We start from the raw sequence: 20,790 nt of genomic DNA on the forward strand, positions 1-20,790 counted from the left end.
TTGAGATGACAGCTAGCCTACTATACAGCACTGAATTGGAACTCTGAATATCTGAGTTTCAACATCCATTTGCACATCAATTCTCTACTCTTGATGCATGACTATGTTAAGCCTGTGTTTTTCACCTCTCTGTCACCAACCGTCTCTGGGGGAGGGGATCTCTCACTGAACTGCTCTTCTCAAGGTTTCTTCCATTTTTTTCTCCAATTAGTTTTCCTGCGAGTTTTTCCTCGTCTTGGTTTCGGTTGGCTGAGTGGCAGTTTAGTGGGCGTATGTGAAGCCCTTTGTGACATTGCTTGTAAAAAAAAAAAAAAAGGGCCATACAAATAAATGTTGATTTGATTGAATTCACAGGGTTACACAAACTCTGTGGTGAAACAGCTCCATCTGTCGGACAGGTCTGAGAATGACTAAGAAAAGGATTTCTTGAACTTGTTTTTCACACAAACACTGACACGAGTCCAGAAAGACATTCCTTAGAGATAAACTCACAAGAACGTGTTCCATATAGCCTTTGATTTCCCTTACACTCACACATCCTCTCGATCTCTCACCCCACCACACACACACTCATCAAACCAAACACATTTGAAAAAAAGCATAGAGGACAAACAAGTAACTTAAACAAGCTTATTTTTAATGGATCTGCAAAAATTGTTTGAATTTCCAAAGAGAACTTTGACCTCCCGCCCAGTTACCCAGTGGCAAACGTTACACAAACGTTACACAAACGTTACAGAAACGTTTCCAACCCAAAGAAGTCTGCATGCAGAAAAATTAACCCCAAAAAAGGAAAAAGAAATCAAAATGTAAAATAAATCATACAGAGAAACAATAAAACAATAAAACAAGACATAATAATGCCGTTCTCTTGGCTGGAGGAGAAATTCAAACGCTTCTGCTTCGTGTTCTGCCTCACAGGGAGGAGCCAGAACACGTGAATATTAAATTGTAATTTCATTGGGTGGATGTGGTTCCAACCACCACACAGCCCCGCCCCTGTCTTCCATATAAGGCACAGGACAAAATAAACCCCACCTACAAAAGGAGCTAGCCACGCCTCCGTCACTTGGTTACAAATTGTAAATGACGAAATACGGTTAGACAACAGAAGCCCCCACTAGTGTACAAAATGTTAATCCTACATTTGTCTTTTTTCTTTTATCATTTTTTTTTTTCTTCTTTTTTATCATTTTATCTTTTTTTTTCTTTCTTCCTTTGACCGATGGTGAGTGTCGGGGGGGGGTGACCAGGTGAGCTCAGTCAAAGGAAAGATTAAAAATGTGAGTTTCAGTATCACTCTCTTTTGCAACCTTTAAAATAAATGACAAGAAACATTACATGATTTCTCTTTTTATCTGAAATAAAAATGATCATCAGAAAGCAGAGGAGAGTGGAAGAACATGTGAAGGTAGGGAGGGGGGCAGAGGGAGGGAGGGTTAGGCAGGCGACAAAGCGGTTCATTTCAGAGCGGGGAAGGGGGCTGAGAAGAGACAGAAGAGATGGTCAGTGTGCAAGAGAACAGCTTGGAGGGGACGGGTGTTAGGAGTTAGCGGTTAGAGACAGACAGAGAGAGAGAGAGTATATGCACACGTGTATCTGTGTGTATGAGTGTGTGCTTGTGTTAGTGAGTGTGTGTGTGTGTGTGTGTGTGTGAGACGTGAGAGAGAGAGACAGAGAGATGTGGGGGTCCGTTGTTCAACTGCAACACTTGCTCTTCCAGCCTGTGACTCCTCCCCCACTGCTGATGTCCACATTCTCACTGTTCGGCTCCTTTACCGGCGTCTGCAGGAGACACGCGTGTTAGCACACCTCGCCACACACACACACACACCAGCAGCAAAATTGCTCCGCAACCCCACGTGTACTCTCTACACACACACACACACACACACACACACACACACACACCTTCCACACACACACACCTTTCTGAGGATGTCTTCCGCTAACGTGAGGAAAGCCTTCTCGATGTTGATGTTGGCCTTCGCACTCGTCTCAAAAAACCTAATGCCATGCTCCCTCGCAATCTGAGAGGGACAGAGGACAGGGACAGAGGACAGGGACAGAGGACAGGGACAGAGGACAGGGACAGAGGACAGGGACAGAGGACAGGGACAGAGGACAGGGACAGAGGACAGGGACAGAGGACAGGGACAGAGGACAGGGACAGAGGACAGAGGACAGGGACAGAGGACAGAGGACAGGGACAGAGGACAGGGACAGAGGACAGGGACAGAGGACAGGGACAGAGGACAGGGACAGAGGACAGGGACAGAGGACAGGGACAGAGGACAGGGACAGAGGACAGAGGACAGGGACAGAGGACAGAGGACAGGGACAGAGGACAGGGACAGAGGACAGGGACAGAGGACAGGGACAGAGGACAGGGACAGAGGACAGGGACAGAGGACAGGGACAGAGGACAGGGACAGAGAGGACAGGGGACAGGACAAAAATAAGGTCTGGGCCACACAAGGATCAAGTGTCTCAAAACACAAAAACAAGTGTAACCAACCGTGAACCGACATCAATGCTTTGTGTGTGTGTGTGTGTGCGTGTGCGATAGACAGCAAGTCAACAGGCAGATCTGTATCCTAGCGTTGCCCAATCTTCAGACTGATTGGTCAGTTGTCTGTGAGTTTCACCATCTCACGAGACAGGGCGGTCTAGTGCCAGGGAGGGTTGCATCAAGGAGACTCAACCAGCCCTTACTTCCTGTGCCAGAGAGCCAGGCCAACGTCAATGGCTAATTCCAGCATTTACAAGGGGAGGGGGATCGGCTTAGTGAGTCCCCTCAGTGTCAACTCTCTCTGGCTCTAGTGTTAACTGACCCCAGCCCCATCAGGTGTGGACCGCGCCATTTCTTACCTGCTCCCCCTTGGCCTTAGGTACTATCCTCTTGTCTTCCATGTCACACTTGTTTCCTAGCAACATCCTCTCAACATCCTCGTTTGCGTGCTGGCAAAACAAGACACACAGAGAGAGAGAGAAACGCGATCATTAGAAGGTGATTTAAGTGCTGCAGGCGGGCTCGGGCTCATGGTGATGGAAGCTGAGGGCCGGGAAGAGCCGTTCCCATGGCGGCAGTGATGGACAGCCGTCAGCAGGGATCAGACCGGCGCTAAGCAACAGTTCCCCACTCCCGGTCGTTGGGCACGGCCTATACCGACACCCAACTGGAGGACACAGGGAGGTCAAGCATAGTGTGTGTGTGTGTGTCTCACCTCATCGATGTTGCGGAGCCACTTGCTGATGTTCTCAAAGCTCTTGGCGTTTGAGATGTCGTAGACCAGCATGATGCCCATGGCTCCTCTGTAGTAGGAGGTGGTGATGGTGTGGAACCTCTCCTGGCCGGCTGTGTCCCTGCGCATGACCACACACACAAGATTGTGGAACAAGCCCAGCCGAACGTGTACAATACATGTGCAAACACTGGGGAACCCCTGCCAACACAGTGATCTGGAAGTTTCAGTACACAACACACCCACACGCTCACCATATCTGTAGTTTGATCTTCTTTCCCTGTAATTCAACAGTTTTAATCTTGAAGTCTATTCCTGTAAAAGAAAAAGCATGTGTCACAAAATGTGTCAGACTGGGAAAATAATGAAATGTGGGAAGAGAGAGAGAGAAGTTAAGCGAAAGGGAAGAGAAGACAGCAGAAGAGTGACAAGTGTACTGGAGATACTGTATCTCTTCCTGTTTCTGCAGTGTCATGTGCCAGAGGAGGGCAGAGGTCTTGGCAAGCGCTCTGCTTGCAGGCTAGCAAGATCCAGCTAAAAACAAGGATACACAACAGCAGCTAACCAGCCTAGCACAAGGTAGGCTAACGTATGTTAGCAAAGACAGTAACCCAACAATATCTACCGTTGTTGCATAGAGATGTAGCATCTGGGTAACTAGTGAGAACAACATCAGAGCATTGTTATGAGTGTAGGGCAAGTCAGCGCGGGTCAGTCCGAATGGTGAAGGCCAGAACAGCTGTGCTCTAGGTGTGGCCACACTTCAGAATAATGAGAAAAGCTCTCTGCCAAAGGGTGACTCATTGGACCCTTTGTACACGCCTAAGATAGGGGGAGAGAAAGCGTGTGCAAGACTGCGAAAGAAAAAGACAAAAAACGGGGACGAAAATGTGCCGTCGTACAAGACGAGCTGACACATCCTCAAACACACCCGCTGCTTTACTTTTGAGCTGTGATCAGCAGTTTGAAAAGTGGAAATCTTGGAAGTTTTGAGTTACGGTATTTGGTTTGTTACTTTTGGTTAAGGAATGGAAGAGACAGCGGGGGGGGGGCAGAGTGGAGAGAGAGGGGGGGGGGGGGAGAGAGTGGAGGGAAAGAGAGGGAATGGAGAGATAGTTGATGGAGACGGACAGAGAGAGAGAAGAGGAAAACGGAGAGAAAAGGGAGATTGTAGGGAGTGTGGAGGGAAAGGGGGAGTAGAGGGAGAGAGGGAGTGTGGGGGAGAATGGAGGGAGACAGGAGAGAGTGGAGGGAATGTGAGAGGAGGGGGAGAGAGGGAGAGAGAGAGGAGAGGGAGAGTGTGAGAGGAGAGGGAGAGAGAGGGGGTTTCCGGTGGAGTATTTTAAGAAGCAGCCGCGTGTCTTCAAAGGTATGAGTGCTGCGTCAGAGAGGACCGACACACTCCTATTACACTGTGTATGCATGTGCCAAGACAACCATACACCAATCTCGTTCCTCTGCTGCAGGTAGGCGGCTACAGGTGTCTTATGATCGGTAAAATGTGCTGTTGACAGACTGATATGCTACATTTATTTTAATACAGCTGCTTCCTGAAGACTGTTCCAAACCCTTTCATTTAGAAGGATTTCCGGTTCCAACTCAAGAAAGCACTGTTAATATACCATGTGTCAATGGAGGGGATTCTGAACCCTCATCCTCGTAACTTGAGAGTCCTCAACGGCACACACAACAGTGTTTAGTCACTAGCATTCTCTATCGCATTGGCTAAAGAGGCATTAAGCCACATCGAGCAGTGCAAAACACTTACACTCTGATGCCTAGTGTCGCTCCAGCCACATATGAGTGAACTGAGCACATCTCCAAATCTCAGCTCCAGGGCTAAGCTCCCCTACTGACTGCCTGGGATCACTGGGCTTGTTTAATAACACTGCTAGACACTTAGCAATAAGGTGTATGTTGGTGAAGCACACTGTTTACATGCACACTTAGCAGACACACAACCCAAAGAATTAAGTAGGGCACTTCAAGTCCTGAGCCTTCCTCTTCTGAGATCGGCACACCAAACGCAAATGATTGGTGTATAGCAAGACACAATGCACCAATGACACAAACATGTGATCGAATTGCTTTACATTTGACCCCAGGGTTGGTTACATTAGGGGAGTTCCTTGCTCAGAGCTTTATAGGTACAATATAATTAAATTGTATATAAAGTGCATGTGAAGCTAGTGGCTTTGCACTGTCAGGGTCTCTCTGACTTGTTTAATGGCTAACTAACTGACGTTTAAAGTAAATGCTCTGAGAAGAAGGCAGGGTTCAGGCTTTGCAACACGAACAGAGATCAAGTGGTCCTTGGCTCCGTGTTGACAAGAGTGCTGCTGACCAAGTGACTATCATTGGTTACTTAAAATCCTGGAGTAAACTGGTCTTTTGCGTTGGACAGGCAGGGTTTCGGGACGGTTTGACACTTGATTCGTGTTTGCATGACGAGAAAACGCACAGGGGACAATGGGGAAAGAGGCGATGACGCCACCATAATGAATTGTTTATGATTTCTATTGAACAACGTTTAAGAGATAAGGCCCTAGACCCCACCTCCCCCCAAAAAAACGATTCCAGTGTAAGAATGCCACTTTCACGGTCAAGTTTGTATATTCGTTTTTATACATCCATACTGTATGTATTAACGAATATACGTTTGGTTAGATAGGCCACGGCTAGCTGGCTAGCACAATTGCTAGTATTACGTGGTTAGGCCGTGCTTAAGTGATGACAGAACTCCCTACCAATGCAACCGGTTTTAAGAGCCTGAGCTTGGTTAGTGAGTAAAACAAAAGTGATACCTCACGTGGATATTCAAACGTTTGTAAGTCATGATTTCAAAAACACACCTAGTCGAGCGGTTGTAAACTATTGCCAGCATCATCACGCAAAATGTCCATCACGACACCACCAGTTAAAGCTGACATTATATGCATTAGCTGGCAGAACATGTCTGATATTAAAGTAACAGGTTAGCAAAAAGCCAGCTATTCAGAATATTTCCCATATCACATAAATGTACGGCATTAAATGGATAACCTAGATAGCTAGTTAGCTGCTACTAGTTAGCCTAGCAGCTAGTGACAAAGAGTTCAGCAAACTTGTGGAGTGGGCCTTCTGCTTGGATGACTAGCACCCCAACATGAAACTGGAGAGCTCTGGACAAGCATCTTACCAACCGTCCTAGTTTGCTAACGAGTAGATCAACAAATCGTTTTGAACAAGGAAAACAGAATGTCATGCCAAACTCCGTGTTGACAAACCCTGCCCTGTTGCCGCTCACCTATGGTGGAGATGAAGGTTGTGTTGAATGCGTCGTCAGAGAAGCGGAACAGCACGCACGTCTTCCCCACGCCCGAGTCTCCGATCAGAAGCAGCTTGAACAGCAAATCGTACGTCTTTTTCGCCATTGAATAACAAGTTGTGTTTACCGGAAAATAAGAAAAAGAACTATCTATCGTAGAAGTCGAGCCAGCCTCTTATCCAACCACACGGACTGCACTGGAAATCTCTGCTTCTTGGATAGCGTTAGCTACCTATGTTGATATCTAGGTGTCTAGTTAGAGTTAATACTGCTGGATAGCGTATCAGAACCGTATTCAACAATAATGTAATGTCCAAACGGGACTGTTACTCTCACAGAATGTGAAAATAAAGCAAAAATTAGGTCTCCTTCCGTGTGATTCCCCTTTCCACTCTTTCTTTCTCCCTCAGTCGGGACAAAATGGCTCCCCTCTCTAGCCTACCGACTCACTCTTTCTTCAAACTAGCAGCAAGCTAATTCAAATTCTTCATAAAGTCCGTCATTCCAGCCACTTCAAGAATCACGATTAGGATCAGTGGTACAATTTCGGACGTTGAAAGTGTGTCAAATAACGACTTAATCACAGTTATTTATTTTCTCGATGATAAGAAGCCGAAACAGACGACCGCCGTCGCCTTCGAATGGAACAACTACGGCGACACCCGAGAATTATAGACACGCCCTTTTCCCGCCCCTTTGGTTAAAATTCCGGCATGTGATTGGAATACATAACTGTTTGTCAATGTATATAGAAATCGAATTGGCTATTTCGTCAACCGTCCACGGGTTAAAGCGTCTCTGAAACTGACATGTGGAAAGGGCAAATATTACTGCGGGACTATTTCGGACATCTCGGCTCGGACTCTCACATCACTTTACTGTATGAAAAGAAATGATCAGATCCAAAATGGCTTCTAGTTTCTTTGCTGTCCGGGGTGTGTTCGCTATGGCAAGCTAGTTGGCAAGGGGGGAGTTATTTGAAACGGCAGAGGTGACGATCCCAGCTGTGAGTCAAACCAAGTAAAGTGATGTCATATTAATGTCCTGTGCATGTCACGGGCGTTTCCTCCCAGACCCCAAACCCCAAAACGTCAAAAGTTTGTTTTTCTAAGTATGGCAGTGGTAACCAAATTGATCTAATTTTTTTACACAAATGTGAGAATGTTATGGAAGTGGGTACATTTGTATCCCTTTGTGTGTGTGTGTGTGTGTGTGTATGTGTGTGTGTGTGTGTGAAGAAAGAGGAGTGTGTGTCCATCATTGAGACTGATGAACCTAGACACTCCTACAGGAATGTTGAGTATGCCCTGCTTTCTACAGCCAAGTAGAGACACGACAGGCACTTACACACCACGGAAACAATGTCAAGCCAATTCGCTAAATAAAAAAACACACTCTAGTTTGTTAGCTGAAGTGTTAGGCCTATTTGTTGGGATTGCAGAGATTCATTGGGCGTGTATTATAAGCGAAGTGCCATATAGGCCTATACACAGCATTAAAACTATGCTCCTCCGGGTAAAAACTTAAATAAAACAGGCAACAACAAACATTCTGTCCTCTCCTGGTGCGAATGGTGTACTTTTCATCCCATCAGGGGCTTCCGACCAGCTGGTGGTGCTGTTGTTAAACATTTGAGTACACTGCGGACGTATTTTAACCACACAAGACCTTACTTTTAATGGTAATTTGATGCTCATTATTTTTTCTATTATATGATATCCAACCATTAGCCAGTGGACCATAGGCTAAAATGCAATCATTAGATTCTGCTTATTTCTTCAGCGCCCGTTGCGAACACAATAGGCTACCGGGCTACTGATCATTTACAATAGGCCCATAGAGAATAAGCTTTTCTCATCCAAAACTTGAGAATGAGAATTTAAAAAGAAAAAAGAAAGCGACCTTTAGGCTACTAGCAAGTTGCAACTCGGCAATACTACCAAACAGGCAATAACAATCACTGGAGGCTATACTAGCTTTCATCCAACTCCATTTCCCATGGTTCAATGTTGCTTTCTGCAGTGATGTGGGGTGTGGTTGAATGAGGTAATTGTGTGTGTGCGTGTATGTGTGTGTATGTTGTGTGTGCGCGCGCCTGCAGGCAACAGCCAAGTCTGACTGTGGAGCTCAGTTGCTGCACAGCCACATCTCCATCCTATGACAAGCATCCGTGCATTTCGGTCGTTCAAGGGCCAGGGAGAATTGGCAGCTCCGGGATGGGAATATATTTGGAACGAAATATTGCCTGACGGAATGTTCCGGTGAAACCATTTTAATGAGTGTTTTTATTAACGAATCTCAACAGACGGACATGCAGTGGAACCGAGCGGATCATCGCCTAGTCGCGTGAGAGGCCGTGATTAGCAATTTCAGGCAATTATCTGTCTAAAGGAAAGCTGATAGGCTAAATAATACTAGCCTACTGTAAAATTAGACAGATAGGGGCGTGAGAGTCTATGTTCACAGTGAATTTCCGAATGCTTTAATATTTTCACAGTAGTCGAAGTGTGGTGATATTCCAGTCAGACGTGCATTGGAAGCGAATGATTAGGCCCACTCGAATTCTCGCTGACAGGCAAATTAGGACATTATAGGCATTACAGCCAGATTTATTATTATTAGGATTTTGTTTAAAATATCAAACAAAAAATATAAAAATGTCAAAATGTAAGAGTAGCGAGTCGGTGAAGGTTGTGATTCGATGTCGACCGTCTAACCGAAAAGAGGAGACGGGCAGTTCGGGAGGCGGGATCGTGGAGATGGATGTGCGCCTTGGTCAAGTGGTCCTACGGAATCCACGCGCACCGCTCACTGAACCAAGGAAGACATTCACATTCGATGCGGTGTACGACGCCAGCTCTAAGCAACGAGACCTTTATGATGAGGCTGTGAGGCCATTGATTGACTCTGTGCTCGAGGGCTTCAACGGGACCATTTTTGCATACGGACAAACGGGCACAGGGAAAACATACACAATGCAAGGGGCATGGCTCGACCCAGAGAAGCGGGGAGTGATTCCCAATGCTTTCGATCACATATTCACACATATCTCTCGGTCCCAGTCAGACAGACAATACCTGGTACAGGCTTCCTACCTGGAGATCTACCTCGAGGAGATCCGGGATCTTTTGGATCCCAACCATGCCCATGCCAGAGCCCTGGAGCTCCGTGAGAACCCGGAGAGCGGGGTATACGTACGTGACCTGACCTCCTGCGTGTGTAAGAGCGTGAAGGAGATCGAGGAGGTCATGAACGTGGGGAACCAGGCCCGCTCCGTGGGCGCCACGGATATGAACGATCACTCGTCTCGCTCCCACACCCTGTTCCTGATCACCGTGGAGTGCAGCCAGCCAGGCCCGGACGGACGAAAACACATCAGGGTGGGCCGGCTCAACCTGGTGGACCTGGCGGGCAGCGAGCGTCAGGCCAAGACCGGCGTGCGCGGAGAACGCCTGAAGGAGGCCGCGAAAATCAACCTGTCCCTCTCGGCTCTGGGGAACGTCATCTCAGCCCTGGCCGATGGGCGGAGCGGGCATGTGCCGTACCGGGACTCCAAACTGACCCGCCTGCTGCAGGACTCGCTCGGCGGTAACGCCAAGACCGTCATGGTGGCCACGCTAGGCCCGGCCTCGCCGCACTACGAAGAGACACTGACCACCCTGCGCTACGCTAACCGCGCCAAGAACATTCAGAACCAGCCGAGGGTGAACGAGGACCCCAAAGATGCTCTGCTCAGGGAGTTCCAGAGTGAGATAGCGCGTCTCAGGGCCCAACTCAACCACAGGAAGGGGCGGGACAAACACAGGAAGGAGGAGGGAGATGGAGAGAGCTGGGACGGAGAGGGGGGAGAGGAGTTGGATGGAGCGGAGGAGGAGGTGGAAAAGGAGGGGCGGGAGTACGTGAAGCAGCAGGAGCAGCGATTGGAGCAGGAGAAGGAAGCCATTCGAGAGGACCACTCCTTATTGGCCGAGGAGAAGCAGAGGCTTCTGGGAGAGAAGGAGAAGATGATGGGAAACCTGAGGAAGGAGCAGGAGGCTACTGAACAGCTTACTGCTAAATACAAGGTAAAGATGGAGGTGACAGGGAGTGAAGGATGGAGTTAGTAAGGGAGACACCTACACAAGCTTTAACAGCTTGATGTAGCTACAGCTATGTTTGCACACACACACACACACACTGTTTAAACAGAGTGTGTGGCACCGCATGTGTACCTCCCCCTATTATACACGCATGGGACAAGAAAGTGGCACACACACTAACCCACGGACACACAGTCTAATCCAGACAGTTAGATTAAGGACAACCTATGAGATTATATGTGTGGTATTCCATTGATCTGGAGATTACAGGGAATTACAGCAACTTTGGCAACTTCATACCTAATTAAACTGAGCTTAAGTGGGTGTATGTGCTTCATTTTATTTACTGGATGAGAGAGAAAAACAGCCTTCTGGGTGGTATGGATGTCTAGACTGTTGTCCACACACACACACACACAGACACACACACACTGGTCATCACACTGAAGAGTGAGAAAGAGCTTGGTCATAAAGCCAGTCACTAATGCCGTCATGCAGGATGACTCCTGCTTATACGACTGCACTACAAGCTCTCTCTGGTCTACTCTGCGTGACTGATCTCTGAGGGATTCACCTGCTCAAACTGGGTTTGATGTCAGGTGATTCTTAGCACTGTGAAGTCACCAGTATTTAAATAATCTCTCTTCTACAATAAAGAGGGAGTCTGATATAGATATGGAAAATACTTCCTGTGTTTGGTCTACTTCCTGTGTTTGGTCTACTTCCTGTGTGTGGTCTGTTGGCCCCAGTGGTGGACATGTCTTTTTCTTCCACATGCTATGCTGTGGTAATGTGAACTGACCGGTAAGAGAACGTTGTTTTCACTGTAAGGCTTCGGATTATCCAAGCTCATGTTTCATCTGACTGGTGCTGTCTGGAAACAACCAACCAATCATAACCTGTAGTCTGCAGGCTACTTTTTTCTGCTTGTCTAGTCCACCAATCCAGACTCGTTCCTAGGCAGGGAGGACTGTTTGAGAAAGGCTGTGTGTGGGGGCTGTTTACATTGAACCCTAAAATGTGAATTCATATTCTTCAAACATCAGATCTTCACAAAAGAAATGATCTCAAAGATGAAACAGAAATGAATATCAGAGGATAATGAAAGAAGGCAATACAAATATTTTTTTATGCCTCGTTTTCAAAGACAGCATGCTGTTCGGACCCTTAAAGGAACAGTGAAGTGAAGTGAAGAAGCCAGCTCGTTATCAGAGCTGTGTGGTTAGGGCTGAGCTCTCAGTAGGATCCTGCTGACTCCCCACTGAACACTATTTTTAGAACCTTTCTGGGGCAGAATTCCACATTCTCTTATCTTTCTATCTAGGATCTGTTTGCTTGTCTGTCTGTCTGTCTGTCTGTCTGTCTGTCTGTATAGTGAGAGCTACCGGTTTCTCACCGAGGCAACCTTCTCTCACAAGTCCCTGTGAGAGCCCTTCAGCCAGCTGGGGTTCATCCAATCACATTGGAGAGCCAACAACAATGGCCGCTAACCTCACAGGAAACAGACGTGCGCGTGCACACACGCACACACACACACTAGTGGGGTGTATCATCCTGTTTCCTGTTTACGTGGCAGTCTTCCTCTCGTAAGAGGGGTCCAGAGTTTGGATTAAAGGGATGAAGACAGGAGAAGGGAGATGTGTGTGTGTGGTGAGTCATTAGTGGGGGATGAAGACAGGAGAAGGGGATGTGTGTGTGTGTGGTGAGTCATTAGTGGGGGGTTAAGTAGATAGAAACACTCATCTCCATCACTCAGCATGGGGGGGCGGGACTGCTGAAATATGGATGAATCAGGTCTGTGTGTGTGCATACAAGCATCTATTGAGTCTGCCATCTGAAAGGCAGTGGAAGAGACAGATCCATGCATTATAGAACACAGACCTCCCTCTCCCTCTGTTTCTCTCGCCCCGTCCCTGTTAAGTGAAGGTGGTAGGAGAGAATGGAGAGGGTTGACGTGGTCCAAGGTTGTGTGTGTCTGAACGGTTATCTTATTCTAGGTATGTGAGTCAGGAAGGTCCACCTCACTCACTATCTCTCCATCTGCCTCTCGCTCTCTCTCGCACACAGAGACACACATGCACACAGACACACACATGCACACAGACACACACATGCACACAGAGACACACATGCACACAGACACACACATGCACACAGAGACACACATGCACACAAGCAGTGAGATGTAGATATGATGTATTTTTAGTGCAACCCAGCAAGCTGAGCTGCTCTCAGCTCGGATGACCCAGCTCTCCCCCTCTCTCTCTCTCTCTCTCTCTCTCTCTCTCTCTCTCTCTCTCTCTCTCTCTCTCTCTCTCTCTCTCTCTCTCTCTCTCTCTCCACCCTCTCTCTCCCTTTCGCCCTCCCTCTCTCCCTTTCCCCCTCTCTCTCTCCCTCTCCACCCTCCCTCTCCCCCTCTTTCTCCCTCTCCCCTCTCTCTCTCCCTCTCTGGCCTCTACATTAAGTCAACGTACATGTACAAGAAGAACTGAAGCGAGCACATACGAGTACGCAGAGGCCCACTCGGTCAAAGAGAGCTTTTTTTCAAGACAGCAGAGAGGGAAAGTAAAGAGGGAGTGGGGTACATGGACATAGAGGTTTGTAATAACATCAGAATACACTAACAGCCTCCTGTCCTTCCTCTTCGTGGATACATCTCTGGTTTCCCTCTCATCTGCTTTTGTGTGTGTGTGCGTGTGTGTGTCAGATAAAAACAATGTGGATCGATGGCCTCTTATTCTAAGAAGTCTCCGATTTCTGAGAGTCGTCCCTCACTTGAGCTTCCCTTCATCTCTGTTTGACTTCTCTAAAGGTGTACAGTATAACGAGAAGTGAAGCACGGAAACAGAGGCTCCATACCCAGACTGCGTGATGAGAGAGAGGGGGAATACTGTCTGACAGAGGATGGCCCTGAGATGAATCAGCCCTTTAATGACGCTTAAAAAACTGTGACAGAACACAAAGAGCTGCACACTGCTGCAGTCAGATACACACACACACGCACACTGCACGTACATACACACCACACACACACACACACGTACGGCCTACACACACAAAGGCAGCGTGAAACAATGAGCCTTTCACTGAGGGCTTGCTGCAAATGCACCCCTGCTCTTCATGAGGGCTTTACTGTACTGTGTGTGTCTGTATGTGTGTACGAGGGTGTGTGTCTGTGTATGGGAGTGTGTTTGTGTGTGTACATGGGGGTGAGTGTCTGTGAGAAAGTAGCTGAAGGAAGGAAATAGGAGAAAGTGGGCACACATACACAGCACACTGTGGAATTCTGGGAGTGGAATGTGACCCTCATAGAAAAACACCCCCCCCCCTCCTCTCTCTTTGTACCTCTCTTTCACTCTGTCAGTTTCTGCTGTTTGATGTGAGACTGTTTGCCCTCAGGGTAGGGGTCAGCCAGGAGCCCAGAAGAAGAGATCTGTGTGTGTGTGTGTGTGTCGGTGAAAAATGTGCATATAATTCTACTCTTAAAACGATTACATCACTGAGACCCGAAGGTCTTCATCTCCACCACAAGACCAAATGCTTTGACCGAGACTCAATCACGGAGCAAAACGTAACATTTGAAGTGTTTAATAGTCAACGCTCTCAGATCCACATGAACTACTGCTGTGTCACGTCACCAAACATGTCCCAGAGACACCCGACCAAGGAGTGGAGCTTGTCTCTCTTTACACTCCATGCCTGCTTTTGAAACATATCTAAGTAAATTCTTTTACGTGCTTTGAACATGTGTGTTTTCAATCTGAGGCGATGGAGAGCAAGCTGCTGGTGGGGGGTAAGAACATCATGGACCACACCAACGAACAGCAGAAGATGCTGGAGATCAGAAGACAGGAGATTGCAGAGCAGGTAACTGGCTGACGACTAATATGTTATTTTGGTGGAGCTGTAGCTGGGTTTGTAACACACTTTCTGTGATTTGTGCATCTGTGATTGTGTATATGTGTGTGTGTGTATATATATGTGTGTGTGTGTGTGTGTAGACACGCAGGGAAAGGGAGATGCAGCAGCAGGTGTTGGTTCGAGATGAGGAAACTCTGGAGCTGAAGGAAACATTCTCCTCCCTGCAGCAAGAGGTGGAGGCCAAGACCAAGAAACTCAAGAAGGTGAGACAGACACTCTCTCTCTCTCTCTCTCTCTCTCTCTCTCTCTCTCTCTCTCTCTCTCTCTTCCTCTCATGCACACAAAAACACACACACACACACACAGAGATGATTCCTTATCCTAATGTGAGTGTTCCCTCTGACCCTCTGACACGGACCTAATGACCCCCCCCCCCTCCCCTGCCACGGACACACACTCCGGACACACACTCCGGACACACACTCCGGACACACACTTAATCTCAGTACCTGAAGGTTTGTCTTCCCGTCTGTACCTAACCTCCCCTCCGTCTCCCCCAGGCTAGCCCCACTAACCCAGGCTAGCCCCACTAACCCAGGCTAGCCCCACTAACCCAGGCTAGCCCCACTAACCCAGGCTAGCCCCACTAACCCAGGCTAGACACACTAACCCAGGCTAGACACACTAACCCAGGCTAGCCCCACTAACCCAGGCTAGACACACTAACCCAGGCTAGCCCCACTAACCCAGGCTAGCCCCACTAACCCAGGCTAGACACACTAACCCAGGCTAGCCACACTAACCTGCCCTGTTTCACTCATCTGTTCACCTGGAACGCACCAGTCTCCTGCTAACCCCTAACCCTGCTGCCTTCCTGCCCAGCCCCAGTCCCAGCCCCAGTCCCAGCCCCAGTCCCAGCCCCAGCCCCAGTCCCACCCTGCACCAGTCCCCGAGTCTATGTTCTCCAGCTCTCGTCCTAACTCCTCATCTCTGGCAGACTAAGAGTCTCTGTGTTTGTGAATGGAACTGTAAGAGACCAGACAACCTTCTCTTAGCCCTAACCTTGCCCCTGTGCCATCTTGAACCAGCTGCATGGATGGGGTCTTTGATGAGAATGGGAGGGAGAGGGTGGGAGAATGGGAACGCTGGGAAATAAGAAAACAAAGGAGGACGGTACAACTATAGCAGTATGACTTTGATTAGCTTGACTTTCCTTTGTGTATCGACCCCTCCTGTGCTGTTGCTATAGGCTACAAGGCGGTAGCCCTGGAAACGTGCCAGGTGACACATCCTTCTCACCCCCCCCCCCTCTCTCTCAGCTCTATGCCAAGCTGCAGTGTGTGAAGGCAGAGATTCAGGACGTCAACGACGAGCATGTGAGGAGCAGACAAGAGCTGGAACAGACCCAGAACGAACTCACGCGAGAACTCAAATTCAAGTACGTCTGTAGAAGCGACCAATCAGAAACGAGCCGACGTGTCACGCACTCATGTTACTGTCTCAGTTCAACAGTTTGTGTGTGTGTGTGTATAGGTATCTGATCATAGAGAACTTCATTCCACCTGAAGAGAAGAATAAGATCATGAACAGATTGACCTTTGACACTGAGGAGGACCAGTGGAAGTTCCAGCCTCTGGTTCCTGCTGAGAGGTGTGGACGTCTCTGAGTTGGTCTCCTGGAGTTACGGATCAGACGTGACGACAAACCAACACCTCTCTCCTCACTTTCCTGTTTCTGTCCATCTCCGTCTGTCTCGCAGTAAATTCTCTAAGATGAAGAAGAGGCCGACCTCTGCAGTGGGGTACAAACGAGCCATCAGCCAGTTCGCCCGGGTCGCCATTTCCATGGGAGCCCATTCCAGATACAAGGTGTGTGTGAGTGTGTGTGTGTGTGTGTGTGAGTGTGTGTGTGTGAGTGTGTGTGTGTGAGTGTGTGAGTGTGTGTGTGCATGAGTGTGTGTGCGTGAGTGTGTGTGAGTGTGTGTGAGTGTGTGCGTGAGCGCATGATGACAAAAGAGAGACATCATGACACGTCTCCACCGTCATGTCTGTTCTGAAAGCCGATTGGCCTGTTTCTACACAACGTCCCAGCGTGTCATACTAGTGACGTGTGTGTCTGTGCTTGTGGATGAGCAGGCTGAAAACATCATGTTCCTGGAGCTGGATGTGACTCCTCCTACGCCCCTGCCCCTTGACCGCCCCCCTGGGGACCAGCCGGAGGACAGTCCCAGCCAGGACTCCCCACAGAGAGAGAGGGCGGCTCGGGTTCGAAAGTCACGGTCCTGGTGAGAACTAGACGACAGGTCCCCCTGACCTGGTTACACACACACAATAACACACACACCCATGCACTCACAGTGACCCACACACATACAGCTCTTATGATCTAGCGACAGCGGTAAAGATTATCTGAGACTCATCTGGATTATATAAAGATTAGCCCCATCTTCTCCAGATGATGAACTCCAGGTTCCTCTTCTGTGGGCTAATCTGTCCCTAAATCCACAGCTATTGGTTAATGTCATTAACTACCTCTAGGGAGAACCTGAGCTAAAACTGAGCCTGATGTGATATATATCCTGTTCTTGTGTGCAGGTGCCAGGCTCCACGTACCATCACGTCCTCATCCTCCAACATTTCCCTGGCAACCCACACCACAACAACCCCCACAGCAGCCCAGTGAAGACCTTCTCTGCAGATTTCCTGCTTTAATCTATTCCAATGCAAAGACTCAATTACCCAGACTGCCCCAGGGGACTGACAGACAGCAACCATCCATCCTCCATCCTTGCATGTCTTAAGTGTGGCATAGTTAATCTCTCTCTGTGTGCTTGGAGGTCGTGGAAGAGGAGTGGAGTCAACCTTTAACCGCTCACCTTGGATAGTGTACAGATTGGACCTGGAGCTGTGTATGTGTGTGTGTATGTTTTATTGTCTGCGATGCACAAAGAACTGAGAGACCACAAACAGTCTCAGCAGAATATCCAGTCAGATGTCAAAGTCACGGTTTGGGATTTTGGGGGGTTTTATGTCTGTGATGGGGGAGGGGGGAGGGGAGGAACATCGCTGTTGGGTATTTGACAAAAGACTCAGTCTGCACTGTGCACACAGGTATTTTGAAATAGCCACTGGGACTATCGAGCCAGTCAGTATAGTAACCATAGCGATAAGACAAGGGTGTAACCCCTGACCCTTGATCATGTGCTCTCAACCCATCAGACATGTCATCGTGTAAAACAACCAGCCTGCTGTAACCCATACTGTAGTCACCCACACCCTAGAAGAGCAGGCAGGGGGATTCTAGCTTATCCTACTCACACACTACCTCATGCACACACACACACACACACACACTTCCAGGGAGAGTAGGGGGTTAAGCAGATCGGTTTGAACTGTTGGGGTGTGGGGTTCAGGGTTTAGGGCTCATTACATTGGTAGGGTAAAGAGTATCACACAGGAAGTAAGTCTGGCTAATCTATTACTGTATAATTGATGCCAGAGCTCAGATAGCGACCGATCACCCCACCAGGCAAGAAGAACGAGCACAGAGCACGGGTCTCTGTCTAAACCGAGTCAGTTCTCATGAAACATTCCAAAATGGTACGCCCTCGAATATGGCTTCCACCTGCTGTACGTGACCACCAGAGTGGTCTTAGCCTTGTGACGTCTTCAGCCCCACTGTACGACTCGTCCTGTCAGCCTCTGTACTGCCTCTGCCAAGCTGCTGTCAGTCTCCTACACCGCAGACTGCAGGCCCTGTAAATGTATTCTACTGTATAAAGATGTGTGTGTGTGTTGTGTTGTGTTTGAGGGAGCTGGGATGGAGATGACAGGAAGGGGAGGGGCTGTACGGTGGTTGAATGTGGAGGAGAATCGGGAAGTCATGGAGGGGGGGAGGGACCGGAGCCTGTTTCCATGGTAACGCGCCGGGAGAGAGAAGAGAGTTCATCTGTGTAACATAGCGGTCTGCTGCCAATCTGAGCGCAAGACTACAGAGAGCGAGGGAGAGAGAGAGAGAAATACAAATAAAGATACTGCAAATAAACAGACCTGTGTGTGTGTGTCTCAAAATAGGTTTGATGAGATGTGACGTGTGACAATTCCATCAGGACCAGTGCTTGAGGAGTGGACAGTCCGGGCTCCGCTCTGACGAGGAGGAAGCTGTAGGTCATTTACATTTGTAGGTTAAGTGAGAGTCACGATTCCTTTGGTGAAAACCTCCTCTCTTACTCCTTTATCTGTGCTTCCAAGGACTGTCCAGGCACGTCTAGACCAGTATGCTTGCATATGTGGTCTAATTCAGTCATATGGCTGAGCGGTTAGGGAATCGGGCTATTAATCAGAAGGTTGCCGGTTCGATTCCCAACCGTGAAAAATGACGTGTCCTTGGGAAAGGCACTTCACCCTACTTGCCTCGGGGGGGAATGATCCTGTATTTACTGTAAGTCGCTCTGGATAAGAGCGTCTGCTAGATGAATAAATGGTCATGTAAATGTAACTCTTTCACTTTAGATCGAGTAAGGTAGTGGACTGCTGCACTGGAAACCTCTACTCTGCAACAGTGAATCAGTTTGCAATCATTTATTGATTAGCTGAGAGGACGAACCTGCATATTAGAGGCCGTTTAGGAAATAATTGACGAGGCAGCAGGCAACAAAAAAAAGCAATTTTGAAAAAAACTTTTTGTGTCGTGTTGTGTGCGAAAAAAAGGTTTCGAAAGATTTAAACAATATTTTCGAAATAATGTATTACAAAAACCTGAAACATTTTAGTGTCGTGTTGTGTGTGAAAAAAGGTTTCGAACGATTTAAACAATATTTTCGAACAAAAGTTTGCCTCATTGATGAGTACTTGATGAGGACTACTATACTCTACTTTACTATGCTCTAGGCTGCTCTTCTCCTCTCCTCCTCTTCTATCCTCTCCGTTAACTTTACGTCTGGAAAAAAAAAGTTTTGAAAGGTTGAAAAAATATTTGATAATAAAGGTTTCTAAAAAAAAGTTTCGAAAGGTTGAAAAAGTATTTTCGAAAAAAATGTTTTTAAATACAAGTTTGGAACACGGGTTGCTGTTTCAGTGCTGCAGGAAATCTTCTGCTGCCATCTAGTGGTTGACTGGAGCCAGGGCCGAAACAGAAGCACAGACCGAAGGATGGGAAACCGTTATCATAATTTTACTTTGACACTTATGTTGTTTTCACGGCTGGGGAAAAGGAAAGGAAAGTAGGGTATCCAAAGTTTAGGAAAAACATCCATATATTTTACAGCACTGAAGTGTCTGTTGGCTCCCTCTTGTGGTAATGTTGGTGACAATACAATGCGTGTGTGTGAAAACTGACAGTAAAGTGGAATACGTCTGGCGAGGTTATCATTGTGGCAATGTGTCATTCAAGGAAAACAAACCTTACATGTAGGGCCTACACACCTTTTTAAAATCTCCAGTATAGCCGATATGTGTGTGCATATGTGTTTTCTCAGGTTGCCAAGATGAAATTCCATCTTGGCACCTCGTGACACCACCTTGACACCACCCTCATTGGGCTCATCTCTGACGGGGATGAGTCTGATTATAGGTGGGAAGCTGACAACCTGGTGACCTGGTGCAGCCAGAACAACTTAGAGCTCAATGCTCTTAAGACAGTGGAGATGGTTGTGGACTTCAGGAAGAATTCAGCCCCACTCACCCCCATCACCCTGTGTGACTCCCCAGTCAACACTGTGGAGTCCTTCCGCTTCCTGGGCACTATCCTCTCCCAGGACCTCAAGTGGGAACTGAACATCAGCTCCCTCACCAAAAAAGCACAACAGAGGATGTACTTCCTACGGCAGCTGAAGAAATTCAACCTGCCAAAGACAATGATGGTGCACTTCTACACAGCCATCATTGAGTCCATCCTCACCTCTTCCATCACCATCTGGTACGCTGCTGCCACTGCCAAGGACAAGAGTAGACTGCAGCGTATCATCCGCACTGCTGAGAAGGTGATCGGCTGCAATCTGCCTACCATCGAGGACCTGCACACCTCGAGGACCCTGAGGCGAGCGAGGAAGACTGTGGCCAACCCCTTCCTCCCTGGTTTCTTTCCATCTGCTACTGGCCTCTTCAACAAGGCCAAGGACTCCCATTGACATTCATTCATTATTTAACCCGGTATCTGATTGCCCGGTATCTGATTGCACTATTGCATGTTGACCACTCATGCTGCTCATTCTTATCCTTATTCTTATTTTTATATATATTTTATTTTATATTTAAATTGTTTTATTCTTAGATTGTTTAGTTCTTAGGAATAGTTAAAC

The 20,790-nt window shown here is 47.8% G+C and overlaps 3 protein-coding genes across 3 annotated transcripts in view; 1 reads left to right on the forward strand and 2 right to left on the reverse strand.

Annotated features, from left to right (window-relative positions):
* The window catches only part of ost4 (oligosaccharyltransferase complex subunit 4 (non-catalytic)), a 118,530-nt gene that overhangs the window by 13,548 nt on the left and 84,192 nt on the right, over positions 1-20,790 (reverse strand). The gene's annotated exons all lie outside the window — the stretch shown is intronic.
* Positions 617-7,203, reverse strand: rab10 (RAB10, member RAS oncogene family). Its single transcript, XM_067242263.1, has 6 exons — positions 6,532-7,203; positions 3,500-3,560; positions 3,228-3,366; positions 2,872-2,961; positions 1,929-2,030; positions 617-1,785 (listed from the first exon to the last, which is right to left on the reverse strand). Exons 1-6 carry the CDS (start codon positions 6,656-6,658, stop codon positions 1,699-1,701), a joined length of 606 nt encoding a protein of 201 aa, XP_067098364.1. The 5' UTR covers positions 6,659-7,203; the 3' UTR covers positions 617-1,698.
* Positions 8,720-17,491, forward strand: LOC136947346 (kinesin-like protein KIF3C). The gene is made up of 8 exons (XM_067241372.1): positions 8,720-10,616; positions 14,397-14,498; positions 14,633-14,755; positions 15,812-15,930; positions 16,026-16,142; positions 16,252-16,360; positions 16,628-16,776; positions 17,087-17,491. Exons 1-8 carry the CDS (start codon positions 9,210-9,212, stop codon positions 17,172-17,174), a joined length of 2,214 nt encoding a protein of 737 aa, XP_067097473.1. The 5' UTR covers positions 8,720-9,209; the 3' UTR covers positions 17,175-17,491.

Source organism: Osmerus mordax, chromosome 8 (assembly GCF_038355195.1).
Source record: "Osmerus mordax isolate fOsmMor3 chromosome 8, fOsmMor3.pri, whole genome shotgun sequence".
Lineage (NCBI taxonomy): Eukaryota > Metazoa > Chordata > Actinopteri > Osmeriformes > Osmeridae > Osmerus > Osmerus mordax.

What these genes read in the sequence shown, in the direction of transcription:
- LOC136947346 (XM_067241372.1), top strand. Translation starts at nt 9,210, where the DNA reads ATGTCAAAATGTAAGAGTAGCGAGTCGGTGAAGGTTGTGATTCGATGT. An exon ending in GACAGGAGATTGCAGAGCAG is followed by an intron (nt 14,499 to 14,632) that starts GTAACTGGCTGA and finishes GTGTGTGTGTAG; the next exon opens with ACACGCAGGGAAAGGGAGAT. An exon ending in ACGCGAGAACTCAAATTCAA is followed by an intron (nt 15,931 to 16,025) that starts GTACGTCTGTAG and finishes GTGTGTGTATAG; the next exon opens with GTATCTGATCATAGAGAACT.
- rab10 (XM_067242263.1), bottom strand. Translation starts at nt 6,658, where the DNA reads ATGGCGAAAAAGACGTACGATTTGCTGTTCAAGCTGCTTCTGATCGGA. An exon ending in AAGATCAAACTACAGATATG is followed by an intron (nt 3,367 to 3,499) that starts GTGAGCGTGTGG and finishes GGTCATGCGCAG; the next exon opens with GGACACAGCCGGCCAGGAGA. An exon ending in CGGAAGACATCCTCAGAAAG is followed by an intron (nt 1,786 to 1,928) that starts GTGTGTGTGTGT and finishes TGTCTCCTGCAG; the next exon opens with ACGCCGGTAAAGGAGCCGAA.